This window comes from Polypterus senegalus, chromosome 17 (genome assembly GCF_016835505.1).
Source record: "Polypterus senegalus isolate Bchr_013 chromosome 17, ASM1683550v1, whole genome shotgun sequence".
Classification (NCBI taxonomy): Eukaryota; Metazoa; Chordata; class Cladistia; order Polypteriformes; family Polypteridae; genus Polypterus; species Polypterus senegalus.
Genome location: NC_053170.1, coordinates 93,115,796 through 93,129,514, shown reverse-complemented (window position 1 = coordinate 93,129,514; position 13,719 = coordinate 93,115,796). Strand labels below are relative to the sequence as shown.

The window sequence follows — 13,719 nt, the reverse complement described above, 5'->3', positions numbered from 1 at the left end:
GAAAAGGAGTTGTAGTGGACTCACCACTGCTCACACTCAGCCATTATGCATAAGGAATTGATAGGGTTAACGTGATGCTAGGCTACATAACGCAGTGTGTGGAGTAAAAATCAAAGGAGGTGACGTTTAATGTGTAGAATACACGCTGTGCTGGTCTCCATATCGTACAGAAGTACCACAGAAAGTATAGGGACAAACAACAAGACTGATTCTTGACTTGTGGGGTACGAGTTACGAGGGATGACTGAAGCAGTTAAATATTTTCAGTTTGACCAATAAAATATTAAGGCATGACATGATAACATAGCATTCTCATGCTCAAGTCATGGATTTAATTCAGGGTCACAGATGTCCAGCATTTATTCTGGTATTATTGGCCCACTCATGCACACACCCATTGACTAATTTTGCATTGCCAGTCAACCTAACCTGTATGTCTTTGTGGATGTGGGATGTAAACTGGTGTACCCAGAGGAAAACTCATGTACACAGTTGGATAATGTGCAAACTCTACACAGACACTGAATGTGCACAGCATTCAAACCCAGGATGCTTTATCAGCGAGGCAGCAGCATTGACTACCGGCACCAGCTATTACTTTGAAACAGGAACACAAGGTTAAAGGTTCCACACAAACATCTGAACGCATCTATTCACACAAAAAGCAACAGATCCATGGCATGAGTTACCAGTTAGCAGTAAGCAGCACTCTGAGGTTTTTCAAATTTTGACCTGACCGTTTTAAAATTAAGGTGAACAGATATTGATCTCCTACCAGGGGTGTCGCACTCCGGTCCAGGAGGGCTGCAGGTTTTCATTCTAACCATCTTCTTTATTAGTGACCAGTTTTAGCTGCTAATTAACTTCTGTTGCCTTAGTTTAAATTAGCTTGACTCAGACCCCTTTGTTGTTGTTTCTTTTTCCTTAATTAGCAGCCAAATAATAATGAGACACAAAACGGGCCTCCACATGACCAGCTAACCTGGGCCCATCACACAACATGTGGAAATAAAGAAGGGTGTAGGTCTCAGTAAGGTTGATGCCTCAGGTCACCAAAACATTTTGACGATGTTCTTAAAATAAATAGAAAAATCAACTTTTGGAAATGGCTGCTGTAGCCGAATGAGAGCAGCAACAAGCCATGGAATTAAATAACGAGTTTAATTAACAGCAAGAACCTGCTTCTCATTAAGAACCTGGTTGGAATTTGAAGCCCCAATTTAGCTGGTCATCTGTCGGCTCGTTTCACATCTCACTTCTGTTTGTCTGCCATTTAATGATGAAAAGAATCAATTCAGAGCACTGAATCCTTAAAAACAGAGCTATTAAAGTGAAGGGTAAAAAGTTAATTAGCAGCGAAACCTGCTCACTGATTAGGAAAAGGGTTAGAATGAAAGCCTGCAGTCTGTGCGGCCCACCAGGACCAGAGCTGGACACCCGTGACTACGCTGATCTCCATGTTGCAAACTGAGAGCCAACGTGAGCACAAAACTGATGTTGGATGCTAGAAGGAATGGAGTTTGGGGAGAGCTCATCCGGAAGGAGGTAAAGGGGCCATAGTTTTGGAGAGAGAGAAATGTGACACGAGAATAAATGGTGTTGGATGTGCAGAGGTTGGGAAGTGTAGCACCCACAGCACCTGACAGACCGGGTGATTCATCCTGTTCACGAACACGCTGAACGGCACTGGGGTTATTTTTACTTTCTTTGTTTTGTGCCGTGTTCTTTTCTTTTTGTATAACTTGTTTCCTAACACTCATTTATTTTTTTTTTTTTAATAAAATGTTACTTTCAGTATATGTTGACTTTCTTGGTATTATTCTAGGATTTGGGTTTCTACAACAGCCCCCTTATTGATTACTTCTACATGAATGCTTTCCCTTTCAAGTGTATACTGTGACAAACAATCAGAGACCAACAGCAAGGCAGTTTCAACAGGAGGTTTACCTTTAATACACTGTGACTGATCTATGCAAAAAATGAGTTTCTTTGCTTGACTATAAGGGGGTTTTAATCACCTTTCAAATGCTACCTTTGTTTTAAAGACTGAAGATGTCCTGAAAACGTCCTCACTCTCTTCTTAATATCAAGCTATGCCATAAAATCTTTATATTTCATAAGCTCCCAGACACATTGAAGTGTATATGTTATGGCCAAATCGGGGAGAGGCCAATGTCGCTGTAAATTGACCGCCCAATCTCTGATCTTTACCTCGATTTCGGGAAAAAGGCACGAGCAGTGATCTTTTGTGCACTTAGTGCAATCGCATCGAGTGTAGCCTTGGCAGCTCTTGTTCAGAAAGCGAACGCCACTTGGTTGTTTCACAATAATTAAGATTAGGTATATAAGTAGGTTTCACGTTTCTGTTATGTTAGCCCTAAAATAGTGACTGAACATCAGGGACCTATTTTACTGACTTTAATGTTAGTGTTTGGGCGAGGGGAAGGCCGTCTCAAGTGGCGTCCGCTTTCTGAACAAGACCCGCCTTGAGCAGTTACTCGTGCAGAATGGAAAACTCACTTCTGAATCTGCATCTGAAATCTTTAAGCATCTTCACACCTTGAGCGGACAGTCTTACATCAGCGCATCGGATTTTGGCCAGGGAGTTCTCGCCACTTCGCACAATTGCCGGCCAAAGTAGCATACACACTGGTCATTTCTAGTAATTCAGACTTTGGCCACACCTCACGGACAAAACGGCCAACCAATCTGGGAACTGGCTGAACTTCGGGTTTTGGCCGCAACATCACTGTGCCCATAAAGCTTTATACTGCACGTTTCATGTCGTTTCAAGCTCAAATTCAATTGATATCGAGCTATTAAACAAGAAAAGTTTCTTTCACAAATCTCAAATCACAGAACTAAAATCTACAATACAATACATCTTCATTTTAATTAGACTTTACTTTTCAAATTGAAAAGTTTAAAAAAAATGATGCAAAATAATTATGTAGTAACATTTATCTATTTAAATATAACCTCACTTTGCTCGGAGAGAATTCACGGCAGAACTTCTTTCATTCAGGGCTTCTTGAAGCTGGCCAATGCGTGTTGCGCATGTTCTGGTTTTAAAATAAATAAATAAATAAAATATATGAGAGCAGTAAAGGAAAAAAAAAAACATTAACAGCTTTGGGCCTTAGGAATCACAGAATATAAGCCATTCACTTTTAAAGTTCATACAAAGTTTTCTTGGAGATTTTGTTTGTTATGTGTTAACGGAGGCCATTCTGTAATTCACATAGGCTTAGAACAGGAGAACAGGGTCACCAACTTATAAATGTTTCATCATACATTTCCAATTGTAATTTTACTTTTCACAAGTGCGATATACAGTAGTGAAATTCAGTCTCACTGATGAGTTTATACCTTTAAGCACTTACTGCATCATACAATAAAATATTTCATTTTTCATTAATGGTGCAGTTTTAAGATTGTGTAATACCTGCTTATGAACCCTGCACATAAAAGTGTGAATTCATCCATCCATCCATTTTCCAACCCGTTGAATCCGAACACAGGGTCACGTGGGTCTGCTGGAGCCAATCCCAGTCAACACAGGGCGCAAGGCAGGAACAAACCCCGGGCAGGACGCCACACAGCCACAGCCACACACCAAACCCAATTTAGAATCGCCAATCCACCTAACCTGCATGTCTTTGGACTGTGGGAGGAAACCCACGCAGACACGGGAAGAACATGCAAACTCCACGCAGGGAGGACCCGGGAAGTGAACCCAAGCCTCCTAACTGCGAGGCAGCAGCGCTACCCACTGCGCCACCGTGCCGCCCGATGAATTCATTTATAACTTTTTACAATTTCTGAATATCTGCTAGTGATCAGTAGTTTTACACCCGTTGCCTTTGATCGTGATCACCACCTTGGTCATACAGTTTGAACTCGAATGTATTAGAGCTACCTCGATCAGAATTCCATTGCAATAAAGTAAAAAACATGTTCTCTCTCATTTTTATGTGATGATTGTGCCACAGTCCCCCCCACACTGTGGACAGAGATGAGTCTACTGTTGACCATCAATATGGGGTGTCCTAAATTAAGTAAGGAGACAACTAAGAAAGTGACACAGAGGAAAAGCTGCAGGACCAAATGGAGTCAGCCTTTAAGTTCTTATGGTTCTTACTGTGCTGAACACCTTTGTGATAGACTCTGTCACCTGTTCAGTCTCCATAAAGTGCTGCTGCTGTGTAAAACATCCTGCAGAGTTCCTGGTCCAACTAAGGCAGGCACCTCTTCACCTAATGACTACAGACCAATGGCACTTACGTCTCATACCATGGCCCTGGACAATTGGAGTCCTCTTATGGTAGACCACCTAGATCCACTGCAGTTTGCCAATCAGACAAAGCTTGGAATGGAGGATGCAATTATCTATCTGCTCCACAAGGCCTACTCTGATCTGGACCAAGCTGGCAGAACAGTGAGGATTAAGTTTTTTGATTTCTACACTGCCTTCAGTGCTATCCAGCTATCCCTGTTAAGGGGTACGCTCAGAGATACACAGGTAGATGAGCCTCTGGGGTCCCGGGTAGTAAACCACAGTTTGTGAGATTCGAGAACTGTGTTTCTCTGACGTGGATGCGAGCAACACTGGAGCACCACCAGGAACAGTCCCGTCTCCCATTTTTCTTTACTCTGTACATCTCAGATTATAAATATGACACCAGGTCATGTCATTTGCCGAAATTCTCAGATGATTCTGGATTTATAGGATTTACTGATAAAAGGGAGAAAATACAAAATATACGAGTCAGCTGGAAAACTTTGCTTCTTGGTCTTGAAAGCACGGTCTGGAACTTAACATCAGCAAAGCCAACGAACCAATTATTCATTTTCATTACACCAAAGAGCCTCTATGTGCGGACCCCATTCAAGGGGTGGATGTAGAGGGGGTGCGCTCCAGCATACACTGCACTATGAACAGGATGAAGTAGTGAAGAAAACTTCTATCCAAAATGTGTAATGGCAGAGGTAGAACTGGTTAATCAGGGTTTAGAATAACCACTTTTAAATGATTAAAAAATATCAGAATCTCAAATATTTCTATGATGAAGAGTTTGTTAGTTCTAAATACACTTAATTCTATAGCAAAAAATAAACAAAAAACACTTAATAACCAGTCAAAGAAAACTTGTGCATAGGAAAACAACCAATTCCTGGCTTTAAATTGTACAAAGATGGGTAAACACAGATGCTTACTGAAGTATTTACGGTCCTTTATATTTGCATATAATAAAGATGACAAAGTACGAACCATCATTTTAATGTTGTTAAGTGCCGACAAGCACGGTTTGAAAAAAGCACTCAGAATATAAATCACAGACCTGCTACTCCTGCTCATGTCGTCTCGCTGTTTATCAATGACTTCCATTAGATTCAAGAACTGCAAAGGACAAATAAGCGTACAAACCAAAGTCAGTGACTTGTGTTCACATCATAGCATTGCTCTTCTTTCGTGTAGTAGTATGGCTGCATTTACATGACTTATTACTTAAGTGATCAGATTCCTGTTTTCCCCACATACTTGACACAGATTGGATTTAGATGTCATCTTATAAAACTAAAACGTATCTGACTTTTTCGGATCTGATACGGGCTCTTTGTGTATGTGGTACTGAACTGATCTCCTAAGTTTAATCAGTCATATTGTATTTTTGCTCAAGAACATTTTTGTGAAAATAAGCTAAATATGCATAGTAGTCTAAACACTTAAGCCACATTTAGACCATGTGAACATTATGGACATCAGCTTGGATTTCTTCACCAATTGAGGCGTCAAGACCTAGTAGTGTAAATACGTCCTTATGTTTGTGCCAAATCATCTAAAAAAAAGGGCGTTCAGCCAAAGAAGGCAAACAACAAAGCATCTTGAGTAATGACAGCAGGGCACACTTCCCTTACCACCAGTCAGAACTTCAAAGATCTCCCTGAACAGACTGGATTTCTCGGTTTACAGGGCCGTTAATGTCACAATTCTCACATCACTCCCTTCCTCTATGATTTACATTGCTTACCAGTTTCTTCCAGAATCAAATATAAAATTCTTCTTCTTCTCACCTTTAAAGCCCTTCATGGGAGCTGCTGCTTCCTTACACTCCTACCCGGGCATTACAATCATTGGACGTTAAGTTACTCACTGTACCTAAATACAGGTTAGTAACTATGGGTGGCAGAGTTTTCAGAGTGATAGCCCCTAAAATTTGGAATTCTCTCCCTCTCAGCCTTCGCAAGGAAAAATCTATTACTAATTTCAAACTTCTGTTAAAACCACATTCTTTTTCATATATGTAATTTCTACTGTCTTGTTAATGTGTGTGTTGAATTGTAAAGTATCCTTGAGTGTATGAAAGGCGCTACATAAATAAAACTTATTATTATTACTACATGTACAGAGTACAGTGAAAGTCTTACATATGCGTGAGCTAATTTATTGGTGACTGATTCACATTCAGGTCAGCTCAGCTGGCCATGCCAGTGTAGTTAATGAAGACCAGCGATCCACTGTAAACGTTTAAGTTCAGATCACGCCACTTTCCGCCCTCAGTACACCCGTGAATGTCTACTCCAAGTAGCCCGATAGAATAAAATCAATGCAAGCTCTGCCGGCTGCAGGTGGGCCTACAACAGAATATACAAAACAAAGCCAGCTCAGCTAGTGAAGTTCTTACTTGTTTTCCTTTTTCATCTTTCAAACACTGGATCTCCCGGCTGAGCACATGCGTCCTGCTTTGGCTCTCCTTAACGACACACTGACGTTCAGAGTTGTGGCGAACTGATTGCTCTGGAAAAAAAAAAACAGGTATTAAAGTCTCATTTCTAACTTTATACCTGAAAAATCATAAAAAAAAAAAACTGAAAACCAGAAAAACAGTCCATAATATAGGACATTTGCTGTCAACATACGGATAAGCACTTTTATTTTCCTTTTTAGAGAGTTATCCTTCCGCTTACAGAAGATTAGCCCCATTGAGTAATGCTTATAATGGGTGCCAGAGTTCGGAAATGAGAGACCCCGCTGATACTTGAAGGCAGTTTGTCTGAGAATGCCTGTGGGAAGGAGAAAAGCCGCTCACATCTGACCAATAACACCTCCGGTCAAGGACTGGAAATAAAACTTGAAAATAAGGCCATGTTATTTTATTTTGTATGACAATAACCTTTCTGAAAACGGATACTGTGTAAAGAGATATCACAATTGACAGCAATCTGACTTATAATTAAAGTGCCTGCCAAAAAGCCACACAATTTGAGATTAGAGGTTAAAAAGCAAAAACAAAACACATCCAATAAATAAATAAATAAAAGTGTAAAAATCAATTACAGCCATTCTACAGACGTATGCAGCATAACGCATGGCTGGGTGGTTACACGGCTATAATCAAAGCATGCAAGAAACAAAATGTTTGCACTGGCGTCTGGAGCACAGCAGAAGCAGCGCTTAGTGAAATCAAGTAGACGTCGTCCAAAATGAGGACTCAGTCCAATAGAACAAGGCCATCAGGATGTGGCGCAGCGGTCAGCGGTGCCGTCTCACTGCTTCAGAGTCTTGTGCACACAAACTGTGGGCCTGAAACACACACTCACTTCTTCACTAGGCTTTTGTTTTCTGGGCGTCCTGTGTCAGGACTGGCTATATACTTTTTAAAATGTATAAAAAACTTAAGAATGCAATTTTCAATGACAATTGCATATATATCATGGTTGTGAAAAACAATCTTTGACTTGAAAAATGCAGGGAATGATCCTTTAAAGCTATAAACTTATTTAGCAAATATGATTTTTTTTTACATTTCTGCTACAATATATAAAGTTAAATAATCCTACGAGTATACGACAAAACGTTTTTTTTTTTTAACGGGTATTTTAAAGTCTGCTTATCTATGAATGAACACAAGTTTGAAAATCTTTCTGTTTAAGTAGATAACTATAAAGCAGACCACAATGTGGATATAAACGGAAGTGGAGCAGTGACGCGAGAGGGTTCATGTTGGTCATGTGCGGACAATACCAAAAAAAGAAAAAAAAAAAAACAAAACACTGACAGCAATTTTTCGATTTACTTGGTGCAATAAACAACAAAGATCCAAGTATATGTTTCCACTTATTAATCCGTTTCTGTGTTACTTTCCACCATCTTTCACAGTAATAATAAACTCATTATTATTTCATTTCTGACGGCGAGGACAGCACAATGGTGCAGCGGCACAGTTCTACCATTCTGCATCTGCTTATCGTTTGTGTGGAGTCTGCATGTCCTCCCCGTGCCTCTCAGTTCTCCTTTGAGAAGTCGGCTTTTCCTACCACATTCCAAAAGGCTTCCAGATTAGATTAGCTGGCAGTGTCGGCAGACATGGCGCCTGCTTGTATGTGCCTTGTGACAGACTGCCGTCCTCTGCAGGGGTCTTTCCCCTCCTTGCGCCCAACTGCTGCTGAGATAAGTGTTGGCCCCCATGACCCTGAGTTGGATTAAGGGAGTTTGAAATCCATGTCATGCTTTTGCATGTCGTTTACAACAAGGTACAGGATTCTGCTGTTCAGTTATAATAGCTTATGGCATTAATTGACTTATTGTCAGTTGTCCCATGAGCCTTCTGGTTCTTACTAATAAAGCCGAGTGTATATCTATCACGTTATTTTTGCAGTGTTATTTTTCATAGACCCAAGACTCTGAACTTGCTTAAGCACTCAGGTTTGAAAATGGATGCATAGATTTAACAGTTTATGACATATCTGCAGGATTTACATTTAAACAATTTATAAGAGAGGATACAACAGCACTTCATTTCCTGCAGACTTCATCCACTTCCGACAGCAACATGAAGCACCACCCACTCCTGCACATTTTAAAATGGTGCACAGGTTCAAGTCCAAGCTCCTGCCAACTCAGCGTCCATGTGGACCGTTCACACTAGACAGCCCGACGGGAGAGAACAGCTCTACGTGGACACAACAAGAGCCGGGGAAGCAGCTCACTCGCCGGACACCGAGAGGCTGGCGATCAAGATATGAGAAGAGCTGAAGTCAAAGCACAACCTCAGCTGGAATGCTGGACAAATGAACAGCATTTTCACGTTTGGCTGATATTTGCACAATTGACAAAGGCTGCCACGGAAAGAGCAAAATGTAAAGCCACATTAAAACCATCCCTAGTGACAAATGTTTTTAAGTGTCAATGAGACTGCACTTGTCAGAACGGTTCATATTGCTTTTTGAGCTACACTCCACCAAAACTTCACGTCTCACAACATATCAGAAGCACCCTCAATTATTTCCCCAGCTACACTCCTTCTGAAAATTAGCATGCAGCATGAGCAGCGAGTTTGCACTTCAGCCACTGCAGCCTACACGAGAACGGACAAGGAGAATAGAAGGCATTTGGAAAATGTAACATACTTAAGGCATTCATACGGCGGAGCACAATAAACTTTAACAACAGATGGCCATTCAATCCATCCAGAATGTCTGCTCGGTGAAATAGTCAAGTCTTTTGTGATATCTCATCCAGGTCCTTTATAAAGCGATTCAGGGTCACTGCTTCTAACACATAACCCGGTAGCTTGGTTAAATTCCCAACACCCTCTGCATGAAGGAATGTTTTCTGGCGTCCATCTTGAATTATTCACTTTAATTCACACCTTGTGCCCTCGAGTTTGCGACGCACTACGTAACTGCAGAAATTCCACTTGATCTTCTTTACTGATGCCTTTGGAAATTCTGAAGACCGGAATGTATGTCTCTGTGTAGCCTTCACTGCTCAAGGCTAAAAGTGGATCAGCTCCCCGACAGCGTAAAAGCACCCGATATGATCTATTTTGCAATTAATTGATCGTCAGATGACATTATTATATTAATAAAATTAAGGCAATATCATTGACACTCCTTGAAATTCAGTACTCGGTCCAAATCGTATTGGTTTTTAACTCGTCAGGTCAAGTCACAGACGAAAACCCCTGTGGGCTGTCACTTCTGGTGACAAGTGCTTACTCAAGTGTGCTCTGAGAGAAGAAAGCAAAATGGGTCCAAAATAGCATAAAGTAATATGACATGTGAGAGTTTATGTTTTTTAATATACTGTCACACACATGTGCAACTAGGAAGGAGTGGAGTGGACTAAGTGGAGGTAATTACCCACCAGGCCAGGCGGTGACGGGGTGCACTAAACCTACCTCTGTTATCTCTACAGACCAAATATGGGAAAACCTGCCCGATTTAACATCACTGCCAGTTCTGGTGCCCAGAAGGACATCACTTCCAGTCCATGGCTTATAAAGTCGTCATTTTCCAAAACCTCGTCAGTTCAATCCTGGAATTCAACCTGACAACAACTTGTTTTCTTTAAACCTTGTGCAGCCAGGGACAATATCCGGGTGGCTGCCCCAAACCTTTCCAGTGTATTGAGATTCATTCTTTCACAATACTCATATAGAATAAATTGTACAGTTATGGCATTGTAAAATAAATACAATTACTGTATTATTGTCATTTTCTGCATTTCTTCTTATCTTTTATTCTTGTTAGCACCGTAAGGGTCTCTGCTTTGACAAAAGATCTCGACACTTGTCACACCAATAAAGCTGCTCTGAATTGAATTGCAAGAGAACGTGAGCCTGTATGGGCCGCTACTTTAACATTCTCTCTGCCAGTATTCATAGAAGTTTTCCATTTTCCCAGGCAATACCGAACACGAGTATATGATAAGAGAATGTCTCTCTGTTATAAAAAAAAATCTTGCAACAATACGAGACTTTTTTCCTGCGACGAGACGTGATCTTTTGAAGACAGACAGAGAGAGAGAGAGAGAGAGAGAGAGAGAGAGAGAGAGAGAGAAAGAGAGAGAGAGAGAGAGAAAGAGAGAGAGAGAGAAACAGAGCGAGAGAGAGAGAGACTTTCACTTCCCACGAGACGGACAAGTCATGTCATACTTACAACCTTCAGATCCGTGAGACACATGCAGATCAGGTTAGAGATAATGGAAGTAGGAAAATTCGAAAGTCTCAAAAAATGAGTAAAGATCGCATTAGCAAACTGAAAAATATTACTTGGTGAAATAACAGAACAGAGATTGAATATTCAGGTGCTGTAAATGTTTGAAGCGCCGCACGAAATGCGGATCACGCGGCACGGCAGCAGCAAGCTAGCAGCTGATTGAGGAAAGAGGAGGTAAAAAAACAACTGTTACTCGTTTCCCAATGTATCACCGTTTAAGAGGGGGTTCGTGGAGCGGCTGCGTCTCCTCTGGATGCGTTCAGCCCCCCCCCTTCACATGTAGCACTGGCGTGGGGAGTGAAGAGAGCAGATGGTGAAGCCCCCTAGCTTAATAAAAGATGCAGTATACAGGGTGTGCCTAAAGTGTGCACACATAGGAAATAGCACTATTTATTACTATATATTTTTTTTTGCCCCACAGATTAAATAGGAGTTTGTCGAAAAAAGAAAAAGAACTGAGCTTAGGCCCCTTGACTTCTTTTTCTGGGGTATGCTAAAGGAGAAGGTATAAAAAAAAAAAAATGAAAGATACGAGACATCGGAGGAAACACATCATAAACGAATGTGCTCAAGCTGATGGAAATGTGGAGCTAATGCATCGGGTGAATCTCACAAAGTGCATCGAACTTTGCATCACAAATGGTGGAAATCACATTGAAGAGGTTATTAATTCATAATATTCTAATTAAATAAAATGTTCATATTTATTATTGAAAATATGCATTTTGCCTGTGTGTCCAGACTTTAGGGACACCCTGTACGTTTACTATTTATTTCATGATTGTATTTTGTGGGTGTTGAGGTTATTTTTGCCAAAGCTGTGGCAGCATATTGAACCGAACGACCCTTCTGCAATGAACCTGGTCCCTTCGTTGAGCTAAAGCCCTCACTAGATAAAGTAAAAGATAAAGTATAAAGAACAAACATCCTCAAAGCTACTCATCAACAAGACACCAAATTCAGGCAGTGGATTTCATTTTATTCCAATGAAACTCAGTAGACACACACACACACCACCATAGCTTTCTGCCTTCACAGTATCAGGATTCCATAGTTACAAAAAGTACTGGGAAGTGTTCCCTACTTTCTGTTTTTAATGAAGCATGAAACATCTCAAATGACGACATTTTAACAAAGGATTGGCCACGAATGACCATTCTTTTGAACCAAAGGAAAACGCTGAAAGAAGCCCCCAATTAACCCACACCGCCGGCCTTACCGACTGCTTTAAGTGTATCGCTGGCAATGTTGTTTCCGGCCATCTCCAGTTCAAAGAGGGTCTTGTTCTGCTGCAGAGCTTCTAGTAACGAACGTCCTCCTAGAAGTCCAATGTTATTCCAGCGAATATCTGCACAAAATAGGGGGGAAAAAATGGCCCAGCATTTTTAGCTCGTATAAATGCAGACTTGCTAAAGAACAGCTTCATTACAGTGAAGAAAGTGGAGTTTCTTTCCATGGATGAACACACTTACAGGGCCTATGGAATACTCCGTACAGAAACACCCGATTGGGATTGTCTCGGAGAAACTTTAATGAGAATACAACTACCTAAGAGTGCATGAATACAGGCTTGCAAAACTTTGTCAGTTACACGAACTTGGGGCTTTTCTTATGAGCACAAGGCAAGTTACTCTCGTTTTAAGGAAGTGGGCTCATTTACACAGCTAGAAATCCACTTTTAAAAATACAACGCACTCATTTAGAAAGTGGCACAGCCCCTAACTGCACTGGGCATCGCTCAATTTAATACAATAATAATGGCCTCTTGCGTCTACGTTTTAGATTCACTTTTATTAGAACAACTCATTTTTTTACCAAAGTAGCAAAGCACTAAATTTCAATTCTATGTATGAATGTGAATTACACAGGTGTTTGTGCCAAGGCCTCAACGTTCCAGATTTCTACATTCAAGTTCCAGCTGTGGCATTGCTTGCGTTGGTTTTCCTCTACATGCCAAAGACGTGCGTGTCACACTGACTGAAAACTATGAGTCGTCACCATATGACACTCTGGGTGGGTCAGAATGTGCGCAGCACAGGGCCGACTCCTGCTCCGCAGGGCATGAAGCCCCTGTGAACTTGAACAGGACTGAGAAGGCTTGAGGCTGGATGGAGGGAGTTTAAATTAATAAGGCTGGATGGAGCCTACACACACAGCTCAACTATAAGAAGAATTCTACAGGATAATAGCAAATCGTGCTTGCGAAAAATCTGCAAGAATAAAAGTGTTAATGAAATGATGACGAGGGAGAGAAGAACATCACACGTTAACAGGAACAAAGCAGATTATTTGAATAAGTAGCGACTGGTGAGAGGACTCAATATTAGAATAGTCGCGTGATTAGTATGGGATGTTATTATAGTCACAACAGAATGAATATTTACAATACAAAGTGTGACATGAACAGGTAAATAGATCACATTCGATAAGAAGGGAAATGCACGGCACATGTAAGTCAGTATGTGTGAAGTGTCTAGAATTGTCGGAAAACAATTAATTGCATAAACGTTATTGTCAGTGAAAATATTCCCTTGTGTGTAACCCACAAGTAGTTGTACGTTCAACCCAGGTTTCGACGTAACTCTGGAACATGTAGTGTACAACTGTCAGTCATTATCCAACCCGCTCTATCCTAACTACAGGGTCACAGGGGTCTGCTTGAGCCAATCCCAGCCAACACAGGGCGCAAGGCAGGAACAAACCCCGGGCAGGACG

General features: G+C 41.1%; 1 protein-coding gene across 3 annotated transcripts in view; it reads right to left on the bottom strand.

The window, feature by feature from the left end:
* lrrc45 (leucine rich repeat containing 45) overlaps window positions 1-13,719 on the bottom strand; it is a 47,671-nt gene that overhangs the window by 21,394 nt on the left and 12,558 nt on the right. For all 3 annotated transcript variants that reach the window (XM_039739396.1, XM_039739397.1, XM_039739395.1), the window contains exons 7-10: window positions 12,224-12,352; window positions 6,687-6,799; window positions 5,343-5,401; window positions 2,985-3,062 (exon numbers count right to left, since the gene is read on the bottom strand). In XM_039739396.1, the coding sequence (XP_039595330.1) occupies window positions 2,985-3,062; window positions 5,343-5,401; window positions 6,687-6,799; window positions 12,224-12,352 (379 nt within the window). The remainder of the gene's footprint in view (window positions 1-2,984; window positions 3,063-5,342; window positions 5,402-6,686; window positions 6,800-12,223; window positions 12,353-13,719) is intronic.